Below are 19783 nucleotides of genomic sequence, written 5' to 3' on the forward strand. Positions count from 1 at the left end.
ATATCCCACTAAAGGAATACAGAGTACTACTGTGTGTGACTGGAATTACGCTTTCCTATGTGGTTATGTTATTAATAATAATTCAATATACTGATACTTCTAGGTTCATTTGCTTCCATTTAAATTCAATTATTCTTTTGTTCTATCAATGCGGCTATATTTTTTCAAGATGTAGAATATTTATATGACTCAGAAAGTCAGAATGATACAAAAAGGCATACTCAGATAAGTTTCAGTCCCACCCAGATCCCTCACCCCCCACCCCCACCTACTCGGATAAGTTATTTTAATTAGTTTCTAGTCTATCCTTTCTAGGTTTCTTTCTGCAAAGAGAAGCAAATACACATTCCTTAACAAACTGAGGGCTTCTCACTGTGGTGGCTTCTCTTGCTGCGGAGCACGAGGGCTCCCGGGCCCTGGAGCGCAGGCTCAGGAGTTGCGGTGCACAGGCTTAGCTGCTCCTCGGCACGTGGGATCTTCCAGGACCAGGGGTTGAACGCACATCTTCTGCACAGGCAGGCGGATTCTTCACCACTGAGCCCCCAGGGAAGCCCCATATTATGCATGTTAATTTGCACTTTTTTTCACTTAATGTATCTGAGAAATAACTCTGGCAGTTCACAGGAATCTCCCTCTTTTATTTTTGCAGTCGCACAGTTCTCTGCTAAGGGGATTGCACCTTGGCTCACTCATCCTGGGTGGACGTTTCGGTTGTTTCCATTTTACATCACAGACAGTGCTGCAGGGAACCACCCTGTGCATCTGGTGTTTTGCCATCTGTGGAGGCACACGCTTGGGGTAAATGACAGGAAGTGGGGCTGTGCTGTGCAGGACAAGTGTGCACACGGACACTGCCTAGCTCCCCTAGCAGGACTGGGCCACCCTGCACCCCCACAGCTGTACTAGAGGGCGCCTGCTTCCTGAGGGCCTCACAAGATGTGCTCAAGCTTCACATATTTGCCACAAGTGAGAAACTGCCCTGGCGATTTTAATTTTCATTTCTTCTATCGTATGTGAAGCTGAGCATCTTCTCATATATTTGAGGGCCATCTGTATATATTCTGTGAATGTCTTTATGTTTTTTGTTCATTTTTCTATCAGTTTTTGGTCTCCTTTCCCTTTGACTTTTAAGAGTTTTTAAGATTTGCGTGCATGCGCAGGCCACTTTTTAAAATATAAATTTATTTAATTGGAGGATAATTACATCACAATATTGCGTTAGTCTTTAAAACATACATCAACATGAATCAGCCACATGTATGCATACGGCCCCTCCCTCTTGAACTTCCCTCCCGTGTGTAGACCACTCTTAAAGTCCTCATTGAACTTGGTACAACGCTGTTTCTGTTTTATGCTTTGGTTTTCTGGCCCAGAAGAATGTGGCATGTGGCTCCTCAACCAGGGATGGAACCCACAGCCCCTGCAATGGAAGGCAAAGTCTTTTTTTTCTTTTTTGGAAGGCAAGGTCTTAACCACTGGACCCCAGGGAAGTCCCAAGAGTCTTGGTATCTTATTGAGAGCTTCTACGCCAGAACACTGGGGACAAAGGGGTGCCCCGGGCCAGCTGGGCCTCCTCCCGCTTCTCCCAGACAAAGACGGCACTCCTGCGTGGGTGTGGTCAGGGGTGCACCAGGGGCCTAGCAGAGCCAGCCATCAGCTCGGCCAGAGCCAGGAGCCCAGCCACCCTCAGCTCAGGTCTCTCCTGCAACTCACAGCTCCAGCCTCTCTTCCGTTTGTCAAGTGAGAAGAATACCCAAAGTGGCGAAGGGTCTACAGGCACTTCAGCAGGCTTTCAAAGGAGATGCGAATCTCTCTCATCAGTGTAGAGTCTTCCTTTTATTGCAGCTCAAGCAATCTACGAATTAAACTAAAATTACATTTCACTTTATAAATATATAAACAAGGTCCTACTTATAGCACAGGGGAACTATATTCAATATCCTGTGACAAACCATAATGGAAAAGAACATAAAAAAGAACATACATGTAAGACTGTGTGTGTGTGCATATGAATGGCTTCCCAGGTGGCTCAGTGGTAAAGAATCTGCCTGCCAATGCAGGAGACGGGGGTTCAATCCCCAGGTCAGGAAGATCTCCTGGAGGAGGAAACGGCAACGCACGCCAGTATTCTTTCCTGGAAAACTCCATGGACAGAGGAGCCTGGCAGGCTACAGTCCATGGACTTGCAAAGAGTCAGATACAACTGAGCAACTGAGCGCACACACACACACGTGTGTGTCTATACATATGTATATATATGTATATGTGTATATATATCTCTCTCTCTCTACTGAGTCATCTTGCTGTATAGAATAAATTAACATAACACTGTAAATCAACCATACTTCAATAAATTTTTTTCAACTTCAATAAATCATAAAATTTTAAAAATAAACTATATATGGTTAATCAATTCACTGGCAGGAAGCTTAATCTAAACAAGATTTATAAAAATAAATAAATAAATAAACAAGATTTATAAATGTCCCTGGATTTCTAGTGACAGTGAGAAAAACACCCGTAGGTACTGCAGGTCCTAAGCCACTGTCCTGCTTACTGACCAGTGATTTAAAGCAGTGAACGTCTTTACAGTTCTGAGCAATGCCTCTGGTCCCAACAAATAAACCACTGCGAACAGGCTCAGCCAACAGGTGCCAGGACATCATTCGTAACTGGAGTCTTCAGTTTTAACCTGGTTAAACTTGTTTAAAGAAAAGTCAGAATAAAGTGTGTGAAATAAAAAAGAACAATGAATCATGAAAGCCCCCGACAGCAACATCACTGGTGAGCTCCCCACACTGTGGAGCCCTCGCTCAGAACAGGGACGCGAACGGGCAAGCGCGCTCTGGCTACAGCAGGACTATTTATTTACCTGTGGGGACTGAAGATTCTAAAGCTTTTTGTCCAGGTTTTTTAAAAAATTAACAGAAGAAAAAGCAAAGTAGATCATTTAACAAATTAGAATTACAAGAGTTGTATATCCTTAAATCCTTCTGAAGACATGGGCCATTAGAAAAATAGCTGAGATTTCAAGAAAAAAGCTAAAAAATATCTGCAATTTGAGAAATCCCAAGTGATCAACATACAGTGTGCAAAAGGGCTTAAAATAATACAGAGTGACAGTGCTTCCTGTGTTTACAGCTAGTATCACTAAAATGCTATCAGCCCTCCGTTCGTCTCGTATTTTAGAACATCCATCCAGGACACCCTGCCCACAATATGTCCCTGCAGGAAGCAGGCTACTCCAGGCCTGCTGCAGCCAGCACAGGTGACCGATCGGCACAAACAGGACACTGGCTTATCGTTAGAGCTGGGTTTGAAACAGAGAAAAATATGCCACCTCGAGATTGTAACCAGAGTAATGTTAGTACGAACTTTTCAAAAACAAGTATTAAACATTTAGACAGAGAAACAAAACTGTACCTGCTGAAGAAATTTCTTTTCCTCCCTAACCATGACATGGAACCAATCCATGTATATATATGGGGGCGACTAGTCTCAAAAACTTCCGAACTAAAAAAAAACAAAAACAAAAACAAAAAACTTCCGAACTAACAATGCAATCAGTGCAGTTCTTTTCCTAGGAAGTTCCTGGTTACATCACATGTTGATGTAAGCTCAGTGCCAATCTTCAAGAGCATAGGCGTGTTCTAATATGTATTTCTCCAAATATCAACAAAAATTAACAATGCATCTTCAATAAGCAACTGAACATGTTCAATGTCTCATAAAGTTTTTAAGCTTACTAGAAAATCTGAGTTTGTTTAGATATATTTTGTTTATGGATCTAAAATCTTAATGGAGTCAAAGTAAACAGGCAAATATTTTGTCTTCAGAGTTTATTTACATTTTTATTTCTAAATATGAGAATGAAATTTCTTTAATAGATTCTTTTCTACACTGCTTGAAATTCATGGCATGGGTACAGGGACTACTTTTCAAAATAATTGAAATAAGTAACAATAGAAAAGTTGGCCAATACTTCAAATAAAACCAACCCACTTCCCAACACACACTCACACAATGAAAAAATAATTTTTTAATATTTCCTTAAAGATTTTTTTCTCATGGACAACTTTTACAGTTAAAATCACGGTATACATACAAATCAATTTATATACAACTATTCATTTATATTGATAACCTACGCTGTGGAAACTTTGCAATTATCATAAAAGTACTTCTAAGGGCCACCTAACAGTCTTCAGTGGGTATCCAACTCTTCTGTCTGATATTTCAATTACAATTACTGTTTTGACCCTGTATCCAGAATTTAAATGAAATAAGTGTTTGAAAAGGAAGCAACCCATAACTTGGTGCCCTTTACAACCTGGTCTGGGCTGGAAGAAGCACAAGCTGGAATCAAGATTGCCGGGAGAAATATCAACAACCTCAGATATGCAGATGACACCACCCTTATGGCAGAAAGTGAAGAGGAACTAAAAAGCCTCTTGATGAAAGTGAAAGAGGAGAGTGAAAAGGTTGGCTTAAAGCTCAACATTCAGAAAACGAAGATCATGGCATCTGGTCCCATCACTTCATGGGAAATAGATGGGGAAACAGTGGAAACAGTGTCAGACTTTATTTTTTGGGACTCCAAAATCACTGCAGATGGTGACTGCAGCCATGAAATGAAAAGACACTTACTCCTTGGAAGAAAAGTTATGACGAACCTAGATACCATATTGAAAAGCAGAGACATCACTTTGCCAACAAAGGTCCGTCTAGTCAAGGCTATGGTTTTTCCAGTAGTCATGTATGGATGTGAGAGTTGGACTGTGAAGAAAGCTGAGCGCCAAAGAATTGATGCTTTTGAACTGTGGTGTTGGAGAAGACTCTTGAGAGTCCCTTGGACTGCAAGGAGATCCAACCAGTCCATTCTGAAGGAGATCAGCCCTGGGTGTTCTTTGGAAGAAATGATGCTAAAGCTGAAACTCCAGTACTTTGGCCACCTGATGGGAAGAGTTGACTCACTGGAAAAGATTCTGATGCTGGGAGGGATTGGGGGCAGGAGGAGAAGGGGATGACAGAGGAGGAGAAGGGGGTGACAGAGGATGAGATGGCTGGATGGCATCACCAACTCGATGGATGTAAGTCTGAGTGAACTCCGGGAGTTGGTGATGGATAGGGAGGCCTGGTGTGCTGCGATTCATGGGGTAGCAAAGAGTCAGACACGATTGAGCAGCTGAACTGAACTGAACTGAACAACCTGGTCAGTGTATCCCACATGGAATTTAACTCTTCCTACGTGTAAGAGCCTGCACTGGGAAAATGCCACACATGACTCTGAATCTCCTGGGGACAAGTTAGGCTTCCATTAAAGCACAGCTGGCCCTCCGTATCAGTACGTTCCACAGCCACGGGTTCAACCAACTTAGGATCAAACACTGTCGGCGGGGGGAAAAGAAATCCAGAAACTTCCAAAAAGGAAAACGTGAATTTGCCACCTGCTATCAACTATTTACATAGCATTCACATTGTAATAACAACTGTTTATGCAGCATTTATGTTGAATTAAATATTATAAGTAAAACAGAGATGATTTAAAGTACCTGGGAGGGAAAAATTTAAAAACAACAAATTAACAAAAAGAACACTGTAAGTCAACTACACTTTGATAAAAAATTATAAAACAAAAAAATAAAGTATATGCGAGGATGTGTATAAGTTATATGCAAATACCACATCATTATATACAAGGGACTAGAAGCATTTGTGGATTTTGATATCCATGCGGGGGAGTCCTGGATCCAGTCCCACCCCACCCCTCATACTGAGGACAAATGTATATATCTGAGATCTTCAATTTTAAAAACCAGGTCAAAAGGCAGGTTCAGAACAACAGACATGGAATGTACCATTTTTGTACAATGAAGCATCATTACATATATTTTGATTTACATATTAAATACTTAAGGAGTCATCTCTGGATGGTGGGATTATAGGTGATCCCTATTTTTATATTTTGCTTATTGGTCTTATTTTCATATTTTTAAACAATGAACATCTATAAAAAATAATTTAGCTTCTCCCCACTAGGATCTCAGTTGTGTACTTCTATACAATTAAGTGTGTATGTGTGCGTGCACACAGAACAGTCTGGAAGGAAATGCACTAAAATGCTAATGGTGTTTTTCTCAGGCTAGTGGGATTGTTAGTCATTTTTTGGTTTGGATTTTATATCACTCTGTATTTTCCAGTTTTTAGAAACAGTAAGCCTGTGTTACTTTTATAACATAAAAAATTGTAAGACCCTAACAAAATTGCCTGTTATCCAAGCACAGAAAGGAACATCATCTGCCTTTTAGCAATTCCTCCAACACACAGGGCCAGACACACACACATCATCAGCTCCCACGTGCACCTGCCACGCACACACGCTCATTCTCACACACACGCAAATCCAAGCCTAGGACTGGAAAGGACAGTGGAACAACTGAAAGGTGTGCCCAAACGTCCTCAGGGAGCTCCAAGTGCCCACCAGTGGAGGACTGAAAAGAAACCAACAGCACGGAGACCCCTGTGCGTGGACACCACCTCCAGCAGCCTCCTTACTGAGGAGCACAGGCAGGGCCCACAAGGTTACTGAAGGGCGTTCCTGTTCCAGTGTGCGGAGCTCTCTGGAAAGGACCCTAGGCTGTCTAAATGCCCAAGTGAGTGCTGTCCTGTGAAAATAACCTTTACTATTATGATGAATTTCTTTGAAAGGTAACACTGAAAGAAACCAATCGTTTCTCACAGTACTCTTATTTTACAGTACAGTTTATTTTACAATTTCTTCTTTATGATAAGTTGGTGATAATTTTTACAAAAGCATCTGTCCTTCATCATGAAAGGGTCACATCCACAAGGCATCTTCAGAGATGGTCGAGGCCTTAAAGATAAGCTCTTGCAACTTGACAACCGGTGCCTGGGCACATCTGACTATAAACTCCTGGTCAAGAACACACAACCAGAAAGCACCGCTGTAGTTCTTTCTCCTTTCAATTCCTGCCAACACTGTATTATATTACACCACACCTGATCTATCACCAGATGAGGTAATGAGAACCAAATACACCATGACACTGCTAAAGAGAGAGGGACACAAAAGCCGTCTGTATTATAAATGGGAACGACTTCTATTAAAAATTCAGATAATCCACTTAAATAATTCAAAATGCTTCCTTCATAAACAGATTACATAAAAGATAATGCAAGTGCTACCTTTGACAGTTTGACAATAATCAAGTTGCTATCATCAAGGACAGTAATGTGACCAGCCTAAGAGTCTCATGCACTCTGTATTTTGAAATCTCAAGGTAGAAAGTACAAATACTTATGGTCTTTATTGCTGTGTGTTCCTACAATTTAAAAAAAATATGACTGTTTTAAAAAGAATTATCTTCTAGAGATAGACACGGAAATATTTATGGGTGACATGATATGTCAGGTATGTGCTTCAAAAGTAATCTGGGGGTGGGGAACAGAGAATTTACAAGTGAACAAGGACTTCGGAAACTGAGCGATGGCTTGGGTGCAGGTAGAGGGTTTCACCAGACCTCTCTCTATTCTTAGCTATGTCCAAGACTTTCCATTTTTAAAAATTAAAAATATTGATCAAGGTAGAATTCTTCACTTTTCTCTAAAATACTTCACTAGCAAAGAATATTTCTTCTCTTTGCCGTATTCCGACACCAGACTTGGAAAAGGAAGTCTGAGTCATAATAAAGGCTACCAAAGCTTCAGTTCAGTTCAGTCGCTCAGTCGTGTCCGACTCTTTGCCATACACACAAAAATCAGCCTTTCACTACCCTGTTAATTATCTGCTCCTAAACAAGAGCTGCCCTCCACCATCCCAGGAAGCTCCTCCAAGTCCGGTATTCAGATCACACCCAACTTGGCTTCTTCCCCAGCTGTCCTGGGAGCAGAAGGAGGGGGCGGTGCCACTGCAGACCTCCCTCACTCGCCCTCTCCCACCAAGTCCTGAGTCATCCTGGACTCACCCCCAAACTCAAGATTCCACCAGGAGCTCCCTGAGCAAAGAATGTCAACTCAGTTCTACTCTGAATAATATTTAGAAGTGAAATGAAGTCGCTCAGTGGTGTCCAGCTCTTTGCGACCCCATGGACTGTAGCCCACCAGGCTCCTCTGTCCATGGGATTTTCCAGGCAATAGTCCTGGAGTGGATTGCCATTTCCTTCTCCAGGGGATCTTCCCAACCCAGGGATAGAACCCGGGTCTCCCACATTGTAGACAGACGCTTTAGCATCTGAGCCACCAGGGAAGTCCAATATTTAGAAAAAACTCAGCCCCAAATAGCAACCTAAAGTTTTTCCCACTGTGATCAATAAGAATGTCACAACAAAAGGTGATTCCCAAATGAAAATGATTTTATGATAGTCAATAAAATGAAATTTTGTGGGATTAAAGTTTAGGGCCACAAAACCTAAGAACTTGGGAGCCATCTAAATGTCATGAGCCTAAGACCTAGTCCCTGTTTCAACACTGACAATCTGTGAGGCCTTGGAAAGTCACTTAGCTTTTAAGGGCCTCCAGTTTCTCACCTGTGGGATGAATCTCTTCCACGTATGACTGCCTCAGAGAAAGGCTGATGACCCAGGGAAAACACAAATGAGCTTCATATAAGCTATAAAGCACCGCATCAAAGTCAGAGTACGGTAAAGAAGAACAAATGTACCAATTCCCTAACATGCTTGATGGGTATGATGAGGAAGCGTATGTGTGGAGAGAAGATACATCGTTCCAGTGAAAAACAACTGGGGATGCCCAAGGTGCTCTCCAGCTGGGGGGCAACAAAGAAAAGCTTCAAAACACCTGAACCATTGACCACAACCCATGTGAACCATGCAAGCAAGACACTGTCCAGCGATCACAATCCAGGCTAATCTCTCTCATTAGACTTACAGAGGGTCTAATGGGCACGTCTCTATCTCTGCCCATTAGCCTAAGAGATGGGAGACCTGTCCTGGGCAATGTCTTCAAACCAGAGCTACACACAAGCGTCACACTGACCAAGAGGTCAACATTCAGGATACCCATATGGACACGTCCGGACTGAAAACTCAACAAGGAGCCCTGACGCAGGATGACCCAGTTCTTTACATGACTGCTCAATGGACACCATGAATACTCAAGGGGCAAAGAGATCCTGTATAAAAGTTCTTAATGTTCTGGCGGAATCCTACATACCAGGGTGTCAATTTTACCTCTTGGCTTAAACATGCATATGTACCTCAATGTATCTGAACGCCCACTTCACAAATATTCACAGGTATGAAAAGTCAATTAAATACAAACACTAGCAGACCAGCCTTTTGGAATGTCTCATCACTGAACAATGTATTTAATAGAACACCTGTCACCTGTGTGATGTCTATCTGGGATAACAGCAGGACACACACAGCCACGCTGTTGTCTCCACCTGAACTTTCGTAAGCTCACCTTCTCCCAGAGCAGCACAGCCCTGGCAGCGGCTCGGGACCCCCTGCCCTGTGCATTCCCTCACCTGCCCAGCACCTCACCTGTCCTACAAGAGTGGAGGTGGATCTGATGGAGTTCTGTGGAGTCTGTATTCACCGCAGTGCTCTAGGGTTCATCCCTCTCCCTTGGCACAGAAGGTAAGGAAGTGAACATTTTTAGCCTTCACTGTCTCCCAAATAACGAACCTACCTAGAATACAAGCCAACCATAGATGAAGTAACTGCGTTCAAAATAGATTATTAATATGATCTTAAGCATCCAAGTGCAGCCTGGCCTTTGCAGACAGGAGTGAATTACTTCAGCCAAACCGAACTTGGGCTCTCAGTTGGGAGACCTGCTGGCACCTGTCCATCCGGGGGGCACTTCTATGCAGCAGACAGGGGGCATGTCCCCAGGCCAGGAGCTACCCTCAATTTAGGAAAGATTCAGCTGTGTGGCTTGGGATGGCAGGGAAAGAAACTGACTCCCGAGAATAAAACCTCTTTAAAGGGGGAAGACGTGCTTCAGCGAATTCAGCTAGAGGTGAGGGGAGAAGCGGTGAATCAGAAAAGAAGCGGGACCCCTGGCCTCCACTGCACTCCACGACCAACGCGCGGGCTCGGCCCTCACGCGGCGAGTTACCTGCTCCGCCCCGTAGACGGTGGCGAACTGGACGAAGTCCTCGATGCGCACGAAGCCGTCCCCATCCCCGTCCAGGGCATCGAATACGGCTCGGAGGCGGGGGCTGTCCTCCGGACATCCCGCAGGCTCGCTCGTTAGGGGGTGAGTCTGGCTAAAGTCAGAGGGCCCGTCCGGGTCCCCGGGACCCAGCTCCAGGGCCGAATCGCCCACCTCGGGCGCGGCGAAGGAGGGGAAGAAGTCGACCTCGCCTCTCAGGTGATGGCTGCGGCTGAAGTCCTGCGCGCGGATGGATGCGCTGTGCCCGGGGCCATCACCCTCCGGCTCCATCGTCCAGGAAAAGAACGGGCCGAGCTCCGGCAGGGCCAGGTCAGGGTCGGAGTCGGGGTCGGGGTCGGGGTCGGGGTCCCGGCCCGCGCGCTGCGGCCGCCGCTCCCATCCCGGAGATCGCCCGGCATCCACGCCGGCCGCGGGGTCCTGCGGGCCGAGCCCCGGGCTCCGGGCGGGGGCGGACGGCGCGCCGGGCCCGCCAGGCTCCGGGTCGGGGCCCGGGCCGCCCGCGGGGGAGGCCGGCCGGCCCGGCTCCATCTTCATGGGCGCGCCCCCGGCCGCGGCGCGAGCCCCCGAGGCCAGTGGTGCTGCGGGAGGCAGACAAAGGCGCTCAGGGCGCGGCGGCGGGCGCGGGCATCCCCGCGGCGGCGCGGGCGGGCGCGCGCGGGGCGCCCGGGCTGCTCCGGCTGGCTCTCGGGCCCTGCTCCGCCCTCGCCCATCTTCGCGCCGCGCCTCAGCTGTCCTCGGCCCGGCGGCGCGGCGGTCGCGGGCCCATGGCGGCGGCGGGCGGCCGAGGGAGGTCGAGGGGCAAGGCGGGAAGGGACTCTGAGGCGCGGGACGCTGTGGAGGGGACCCTGAGGAGAAGAGCCCCGAGGACGCGAAAGAGGAGGATGACGACGAGGAGGCGACTGAGGTACCGGAGCGCACGCCGCCGCCCTCGCCCCGCCCTTCGCCAACCTGACGTCAGCACGTCGCGCCGCCGGCTGGCCACGCCCCTCACTGGCCAGGTATAAAGGCAGGCTCCGGCGCCGCAAGGCGGCCAGTGTCGCTTACCCTCGGGTGGGGACCCGGAGGCGGGCGTGCTTGGAGGCTGCGGACCCGGGCGTGACGTCACCGACCCACGCGCGGGGCGAATGGACTGAGTGCTGCTGGCGTAAAGCGCCCCCACAACACGCAATGAACGCGATCCTGAAGGGGCGGGGGACGTGCACGTGGCACCCCCAGCAGACGCCTGCTGCGCGGAGACACCCGCCTGAGTATGGAAGGGCCTTGGAAATGCGGTCCATCCCTAGTGACCGAAGGAACGCGTGGCCAAACACTGAGACCGTTTTTAAAATCTGTGACAAGTGTTCCCCCCCGCCCCCCCCGACAGGCTATCCAGTGTTCGTCGCCAGTGTACTGCCAGGCCTCCCAAGCGCTGCGGCAGTCTTTGACAACTGACATCTGTTTCTCTAGATGTCACTGTCGTCAGTGGGGACACGGGCGCCAGAGAGCAACACAGGCACCTTGCAGCAGGCATAAAAGTGGAGACATGCAGATGGGAGCCCGTAAGCTGCCAGGCTCCAGGCAAGGTGCATGTAGCATTACAGGCTCCATTTAGAGCCCGTAATAAGATGTGGGGAACGCACTGCCCCGCGTACTGTGAGGAGCGGTGTGTTGGTTAACTGAGTAATCTGCCATGACAAAATCCCAGGGCATGTGGCCCCAGTGTTTGTGAGGCTGGCATTGGGAAAAGAAGGGTGAAGGAATACCCCCAACCCAAAAACTATATTCTCAGTTTCTTATAAGAGCTCTATGCTTTCATGAGGAAGATACTGCACTCAAAGGGAAAAAAAAAATCACCTCCAGGAATTTCCCTGACGCTCCAGTGGTAAAAAATCCACCGGCCAATGCAGGGGACACGAGTTCAATCCCTGGTTCAAGAACTAAGATTATTCATGCCACGGAGCAGCTAAGCCCGTGTGCCGCTACTACAGAGCCCAGTGCTCTGGAGCCCATGAACCGCAATTACTGAGTCCTGGAGCCATAGCTACTGAAGCCCACTGTCCCTAGCTGCTGCTGCTGCTGCTAAGTCACTTCAGTCGTGTCCAACTCTGTGCAATCCCATGGACTACAGCCTGCCAGGCTCCTCCGTCCATGGGATTTTCCAGGCAAGAGTACTGCAGTGGGGTGCCATTGCCTTCTCCGACCCTCCCTAGAGCCCATGCTCTGAAACAAAAGACGCCATCACAATGAGAACCCCAGGCACCGCAACTAGAGAGTAGCCCCCGCTCACCGCAGCTGGAGACAGCCTACAATGCAACAACGCAGAGTCCATGCATTGCAATAGAACTCAGCACAGCCAGGAAAAAAACCATCTCCAGTTTTGGTGAGAATCTGAAATTGGACTGATGCCTTTGGCCAGACACAGCTTTTAAAGGTAGTTATAGTGATGTGTCAACTTTTCTAAATAAGGATGTTAGCAGGGGGAGGTGAAACCAAATGAGGCAAGGGCTGCACCCCCAAGGAAACAGCTCTCTTGCTGCTATGCCAGTTCCTGAAAAATCTGCATGCCTTGGCTGGCCAATGTACCCAAACAGAAGTCCAGCATGGAGAACACGCACCTTCCTGCTTGGACCACTTCAAGAGACTCTGTCCCTGAAACATTAAAGGTGACAAGTGCCTGGTCAGTCATTTGGTCCTCCAGCATCCACGTAGACATTTTCCATCTCTAACATTCAAGATGAAATGAACCAGCTCGAGGGAAGCAGGCTCTGCTGCCGTTTTGACCTGCTCCTCCACGCCCACCCCATGCACATTTTAATTTAGCCATGTAACAGGTACACAGAAGAGGAAGGGAGAGGGTGGGGTGGGTGCAGCTCACATCTGTTGGCATTTAGGCCTGAGTGACTGTCTGCGAAAACCTCCCTCTATGAGTCCTTCTTTTTGAAAGGTACCTGGGATAAACACTTATCTTTTGGAACTCTCAAGCAAATGGGTCTCCTTGATCCCTTGTCCCTGGTGACCTTTGACCTATGGAGAAAGATGGGAAAAAGAAGACCAGCAGGGTGACTCAGCAGATTCCTAGCACAGAACTGTTGACAGGGGAGCAAAGGGAAAGTAGGTCAGGAAGCCTCAGTGGAAGAATGCACAGGTCTCCCCTGGGGAAGGGCCTCTCCACTGCCCGGGTGAGAGCTGGCCATTGACAGCAAGGGGGTAGGGGGATGACAGACAAGGCTAAATCTGATCACAAATATCTCTTATTTAATGCACATCTCAAAAAAAAAAAAAAACAAGAAGAAACACACAAAAATTATAGTGGACATTACATATGTTTCCCCCATTTTTGCTAGTCTGATGAACTTAAAATGGCATCTCATCTTGTCTTATTTTAATTTAGCTGAATGCTAGTATGGTGGAGCATTTCTTGCTATGTTTAGTGACCAACTGGTGCTGCTGCTGCTGCTAAGTCGCTTTAGTTGTGTCCTACTCTGTGCAACCCCATAGATGGCAGCCCACCAGGCCCCGCTGTCCCTGGGATTCTCCAGGCAAGAACACCAGAGTGGGTTGCCATTTCCTTCTCCAATGCATGAAAGTGAAAAGTGAAAGTGAAGTCGCTCAGTCGTGTCCTACTCTGTGCAACCCCATAGATGGCAGCCCAGCAGGCTCCGCCGTCCCTGGGATATTCCAGGCAAGAGTACTGGAGTAGGGTGCCATTGCCTTCTCCGACTGACCAACTAGGGTCTGTGAACTGCCCACTTGTAGCGCTTGCCTGTTTTTCTTTTGGGTTCTCTGACTTTTTCTTTAGGGAAATCTCTCATCAGTTTGATATTGCAAATATCTTCTCCCTGCTTGTGACCCCTTTGTGATCTCTGTTGGAGAAGATTAGACATACATCTTTAATTTTTAGTAGTCAAACCCATTATTTTTATCCTTGGTGACTTTGCTAGTAAAAAAGAAAAGATCGACTTTTCTATAGCTGGTGCCAGTTGTCTGTACAGAAACCTTACAACTAGATCCCGAAGTGACATCGATACAAAAAATAATTAGAGAAATCAAACACATAAAAGCGGAAAGTGAGGGAATCACCTGGCAGTCCAGTGGTCAGGACTTACCTCTCCCAAGGGTGCAGGTTCAAACCCTGGTCGGGCAACTAAGATCCTGCTAGCCATAAGGTGTGGCCAGAAAAAAATAATAATAATAAAAACTTTAAAAGCTTTAGAAGACTTTGAAAAATATCTTTATTATCTTGGAGCAGGAAATTTTCTTACATAAGTAAAAACTGCAAACAAAGAGAATGATTTGAAGTTAAATACATTAAACTTTCCATAAGTAAAGGAGCACAAATCAGATTGAGCAGGGCTGGGGGAAAGGGAAATTAGTTGGAGTGAAGGAACTGTTTCATACCTTGATTGTGATACCTTGGTTCTATAACTGAAAGTGTTTGTCAAAATTCACAGAACTGTACACTACAAAGAATGAATTTTACTGTATGTAAATTACACCTTAGTAAAGTTAATTTTAAAAACTTCGCTTTCTGTTTGACACAAGACACATCATAGATTGGTGTCTTAGTCTGCTCATGGTGCTATGACCAAATGCCATATACTGAGTGTTAAAAAACACATTTAGTTTTCACAATTCTGCAGTCAGGGAAGTCTGAGATCATGATGCCAGTGTTAACCTGAAACAATTAAAAAGCTGGCTATTTAACAGCAAAATGGGTTTATTCCGAAGCAGCAAAGATCTATAATTGGAGACATGCAAATATGGCTAGCAAAGGAGAGGAACTGTTTTTATAGAGGAGAAAGAGGGGGTTGGAAGAGGCTGTTATAAACAAAGTGTCCATTGGAGGAAACTGGGAGTTCAGAGTGCAGGGACTTTTCACTGGCTGAGTTGTGACAAGCTCTCATTGGCTGGACTGTTGCTGAAGGAAGAGAAATTGTTGCTTCCTGCTGCTGGGTAGTGTAACAATGGCAGATATTGGGATCTATGTTGTTGAGTGGTATGTGCCTGAAAGCGCCTCCTTCTGGCAGCCTGGCTCTATTTTCATGGAGCTCCCAAGTTCAGGAGGAGGGATCCCAAGGTCAAGGGGAAGCATCTGAGCTGGCCAGGGGTGACCCCAGTGCCCCAGGGAGGCCTGGGGGTAGCCCTGGCGATGCCAGCAGAAGAGGGCAGAGGTCTATTCCAGAGGAAGAAGGGACCTGCTGCAGACCCGTGATGGGGTCACAGCAAGGAGGACCAGGGCCACCAAACAGCCTGCCCCCCGGGCACCCCTGGAAAGGGTTCTAAATTCGGCTGTGGCCCACGCCCCTGCTGTCTGTCCCACCTTCTCCCACAGAAGAGGCTGGCCTCGCCGTCCCGGCCTGAACCACCATCCTGGCTGGGTAATCTAGGGTGAGGGGCACAGAGAGGCAAGGGGCTTTCCAGGCTGGAGGAGAGGCTTTGCAGGCGCCCAGTGTGTTTGTCCTCTTAATTGTGGTTCAAGGACGTGGACGGTCAGAGCTCTCCAAACTCTGCTTGTCACTTGGGCGCGATCTGTCAAATGCTGATTATACCTGTCAAGCTGCAAACAAGAACTGCTGGCCAGATATTTTCAATCTGTGATGTTGAAAACGGCATAAGCATTTTGCATGGGGTAAGCACACCAAGAGCAGGGTCGATTTAGATCTAGATCACACCCACCCTCCACAGCTCCTGCAGCCAGGGGCGCAGTCCACACTCGTGTTTACCGATATTTATTCAGGGGGGATGGGTTTTTTCTCACATTCAAATTTAGTAAAGTACATTTCTTAGAGTAAAAATAGACCATGAGTTTGTAAGTCACAATTTAACTCCTCCTGAGGCAGCCGAGGTTTGGATGATTTCCTTATCTTAACGTCTCACTCTGCAGTTCCTGTGACGACAGGCATCTCCAGTCCTTGTGGTGCCCACGTCGACACCCTCCGAGCCTCCCCTGCACCCAGGATCCCAACCCGTGTCCCGGGAGGGGTGCCGAGGACCAGACTCAGAGGTTTGTACGCAGATCCAGGATTTCCTGTTTTAGCCTCAGGTCATGGTTTCCAGAGGTGAAGATCTGGAAACTTACCAGAGACGTGGCCTCGCTGAGTGACGCAGGGAGAGACGCTGCGTCTCTCCTTTACCACTCTCCTCCCATGGGGTAAAAATTGTCCAAATTACACATGATGGTGGAAGAGTTAAAAGCAGATTTCTGACATTCCTTATTCCTTCTTCGGCAGACTTCTGTCAGCGCTATCTTCGGCAAGATGCTCTGATGTACACATGCGATGAGGTGCCCCGCCCCCAGATACTCCAAAATTTGGAGATAAAGTTATCCTCTGGGACTTCAATTAATGAACTCCATGCCCTGTCCATAGGGTCGCAGAGTCAGACACGACCTGAAGCAACTTAGCACATACTGATAATGCGTCACCTAGGAAATGAAGCAAGTCAATCAGTAAATAAGTGACTAAAGAGTTTGAAAACCCTCTGTTTGCTGACAGAGTAAAGTATGTCTGATCCCAGAGACCTGAACCAGAATGCAGCGGTACATATGAAATCCAGGGAAGAAGCTGGTTCCCAAGACACCTAGGACAGAAGAGTCGAGTCGGATGGAAAAGTGAGCAGGGAGCCTCTGCCATCTCTGGCTGGGTCTCGGATTTTGCCAGCAAGGGGACCCAAGGCTCATGTAGTCACACACACACACACTCAGCACACTGGTCTGCACATTGGTCTCTAGTGATTGTGTCTGGTGTGAGTCAGGACCCACATGGGATGCCTGCTCACATGCATTTTCTAGAAGTGCTGGGAGCTGCCAGGTTCATATGGTGCAATCAACCCTTGTGTGTGTGTGTTAGTTGCTCAATCATGTCTGACTCTTTTCAACCCCATGGACTGTAGCCCGCCAGGCTTCTCTGTCCATGGAATTCTCCAGGCAAGAATACTGCAGTGGAAAAAAAAAATATTGCAGTGGGTAGTCATTCCCTTCTCCAGGGGATCTTCCCGACCCAGGGATCGAACCCGGGTCTCCTATATTGCAGGCAGATTCTTTACCAGCTGAGCCCCAAGGGAAGCCTGAAATCAACCCTTGGCCTCCTTTATTGAGCAAGAGCCAGACCCTGACCCAAACTGGGACCCGTGTCTGACCAAAGGAACGCTGGCTGTCTCTGCAGGGGGCTGGGTCACAGCTTGCACACAGGGAGCCTGACAAAGACCAGACGAGGGGAGGGAGGGTTCACAGGGCAGATGGAGGTGGGAGAAGGAAGACCCCAATCTCCAGCTTCATCCCCAAGCTCCAGAAGCATCCCCCACCCCGGGAGTCTGAGAAGGTCCCAGGATCTCCCCCTCCTTCCCCTCTAGCATCCAGCAGAGACTGGCCCAAGTGCCCAGAGGGAAATGCTGGAGGGGGCCCACACTCTCTCCGTAGCCCGAGAAGCCCCCACCCCAGAGGGCCCCTCGGCCCTGCCCAAGAGGACACGGCTGCCCAGTTGCAGCATGACTGGGCCTCAGGGCTGAGCCTGGGGCAAGCAGGATGCCTGCCTGGACACGCAGTCCCAGGCGAGGGCTTGACCACTGCAAGGTGAGCTGGGTCTGCCCACACAAGAACCCTGCCCAGAGCTCAGCGTCTCTCCCTGCATCACTCAGCGAGGCCACGTCTCTGGCTGAGAGGAAATTCAGGAGGGCCAGTTGTGCTCACGCTGGCCCCCAGCCAGGGCGCCGGGCAAAGGGCTCAGTGTGCACGGTGGGCGGACTGCATCCGGTAAGGTCAGCCTCAGCCTCTCAAGTCTCCTCCTGCATCAGGTGGCCTGGCCCCGGCCGGTCCCACAGGGCCCTCTGGGCCACCAGAGACCAGTGGGGAGGACGCCACCCAGGGACCCAGAGCCAGCACTGCACAGCCTCCAGTCCTTTCGAGGTGACCCAAGACAAAACACTGGCAAGCCAGTGCGGTACCAGGTTACCACGGCAACAGGAGGAGTGGGCTGGGAAACTCCCCAAGACTATGCTTATTTAAGGTAACTTTGAGGTTCACTGAGTGATGCCTTGGGAACACCCAGCACGACTCCACACAAGGGTGAACGAATTGGGGTCATTCATATATTCACTCAACAGAGTGTGCAGCGGGAGCAGGGGCTGGAAGGCTGAACCCTGGTGGTGGGCAGCCTCTGCTGTGGCTTAATGTTTTTATGTACGATACAGGCTCACCCCATGGCAGGGGGACTTGGAGTAGGCGGGGCCTATAAACCAGCCTCCGCAGCTGAGATTCATGCATGAAAAATGAGACTGCGTTTCAGTGAACCTTTCTAAGAGAATTTTAGAGATTGTTAAAGAAGAAGGGGACAGTCTAGTTCTCTGCCAATTGCCACCAAGTTCAAGTGCCACTCCTGTGTTAGCCGGTCACCATGTGCACCTGGCCTTCCTTGCCAGCCTGTCCAGAGCCCAGCCAGCAAGCAACAGGTGCCAGGCATGCCTATGACCGAGTGCCCCACAGCCATCCTGGACCTGTGGGACGACAGCAGGGGCTGGCAGACTAACCGAACAGCGAGGTCGATTTCTTTATCTTTTCAAGTGGTGGGGCTGCGCTGGGTCTTCATTGCTGCATATGGGCTTTCTCTAGTTGCGACGTGCAGGCTTCTCTGTGTGGTGGCTTCTCTTGTTGCAGAGCACAGGCCCTAGGGCGAGCCAGCTTCAGTAGTTGGAGCACATGGGGCTTGTGCCCACCAGTGTGAGGGATCTTCCCGGGCCAGGGATTGAACCTGTGTTCCTGCACTGGCAGGCAGATTCTTAACCACTGGACCCCAGGACAGTCTGCGAGGCCAATTTCTTGCAGGTGAGCTGACCACCACATGCAGATGATGAAGACTGGGGGACAGACCTCACGGTGTGTGCAACTGCATTGAATAACTCTGGGTCCGCTGGACGGGGCCGATGGACGCCCAGGTGGCTCGTCACCTGGTATTTCTGGAAGGGAGTCGCATTGATTCAGTACCTGGAGGATCTGCCCTCAGCAGTGGCAGCACAGGAAGGGCAAGTCCCTCACCCTCTTCCCTGGACCATCGAGCCCCTGATGCTTGGTCCTTCGGGCTCAGACTGAATCACACCATCTGCTTTCCCGGGGCTCCAGCTCACAGTCGGCAGATCATGGGACTTCTCAGCCCCCACAGTCACATGAGCCAGTCCCTATAAATCTCCTCCTGTGGATCTATATATATCCCGCTGGCTGCCTTTCTCTGGAGAACCCTGACTAGCAGTAATGAGAGGCTCACTCTCACTCTCAGAACCAGCCTGCCACTCTCTTTTATCCTCCAGGAGCTGAGCCGCCGCGCCCCAGGCCCTCGGATGTGGCTGGCGGGACAGCCTCCCCGGGCCTTCTCCATCTCCTCGGGGACAGCAGACTCCAGCTCTCAGGCACGAGGGGTCTGTGGCTCCTCTCCCCGGCACCTGCCTTCCCGCCATGGCAAGTGCCCACTTGCCTTGCTGGTGGACCTCCTGGCCTTGGTTTAAGCGGCAAGCAAGACCCCTCTGCCCACTGGGTTCCCTGCCCCTGCACCGCGAGGGTGGGAAGGAACTCAGGTGGGTGCGGGTGCCTGCGGCAGAGGGCTCAAGCCCAGAGCGAGTGGCAGCCCCAGGCCCAGCCTTGGAGGACACCCTTCCC

At 48.9% G+C, this 19783-nt stretch overlaps 1 protein-coding gene and 1 long non-coding RNA gene across 3 annotated transcripts in view; both read right to left on the reverse strand.

Annotated features, from left to right (window-relative positions):
• RAB11FIP3 (RAB11 family interacting protein 3) overlaps positions 1-11057 on the reverse strand; it is a 60198-nt gene extending 49141 nt beyond the window's left edge. The window contains exon 1 of the mRNA XM_014482787.2: positions 10105-11057. Coding sequence (XP_014338273.2) covers positions 10105-10695 — 591 coding nt within the window. The 5' untranslated portion in view covers positions 10696-11057. The remainder of the gene's footprint in view (positions 1-10104) is intronic.
• Positions 315-10082, reverse strand: LOC138985631 (uncharacterized). 2 transcript variants are annotated; one of them, XR_011462683.1, is made up of 3 exons: positions 9525-10082; positions 2562-2701; positions 315-1867 (listed from the first exon to the last, which is right to left on the reverse strand). It is a non-coding gene; the product is annotated as an uncharacterized lncRNA (long non-coding RNA). The 2 variants fall into 2 exon arrangements; XR_011462682.1 differs by having other exon boundaries at positions 3424-10082.
• Positions 11058-19783: the final 8726 nt, after the last annotated feature.

This window comes from Bos mutus, chromosome 25, assembly GCF_027580195.1.
Source record: "Bos mutus isolate GX-2022 chromosome 25, NWIPB_WYAK_1.1, whole genome shotgun sequence".
NCBI lineage: Eukaryota > Metazoa > Chordata > Mammalia > Artiodactyla > Bovidae > Bos > Bos mutus.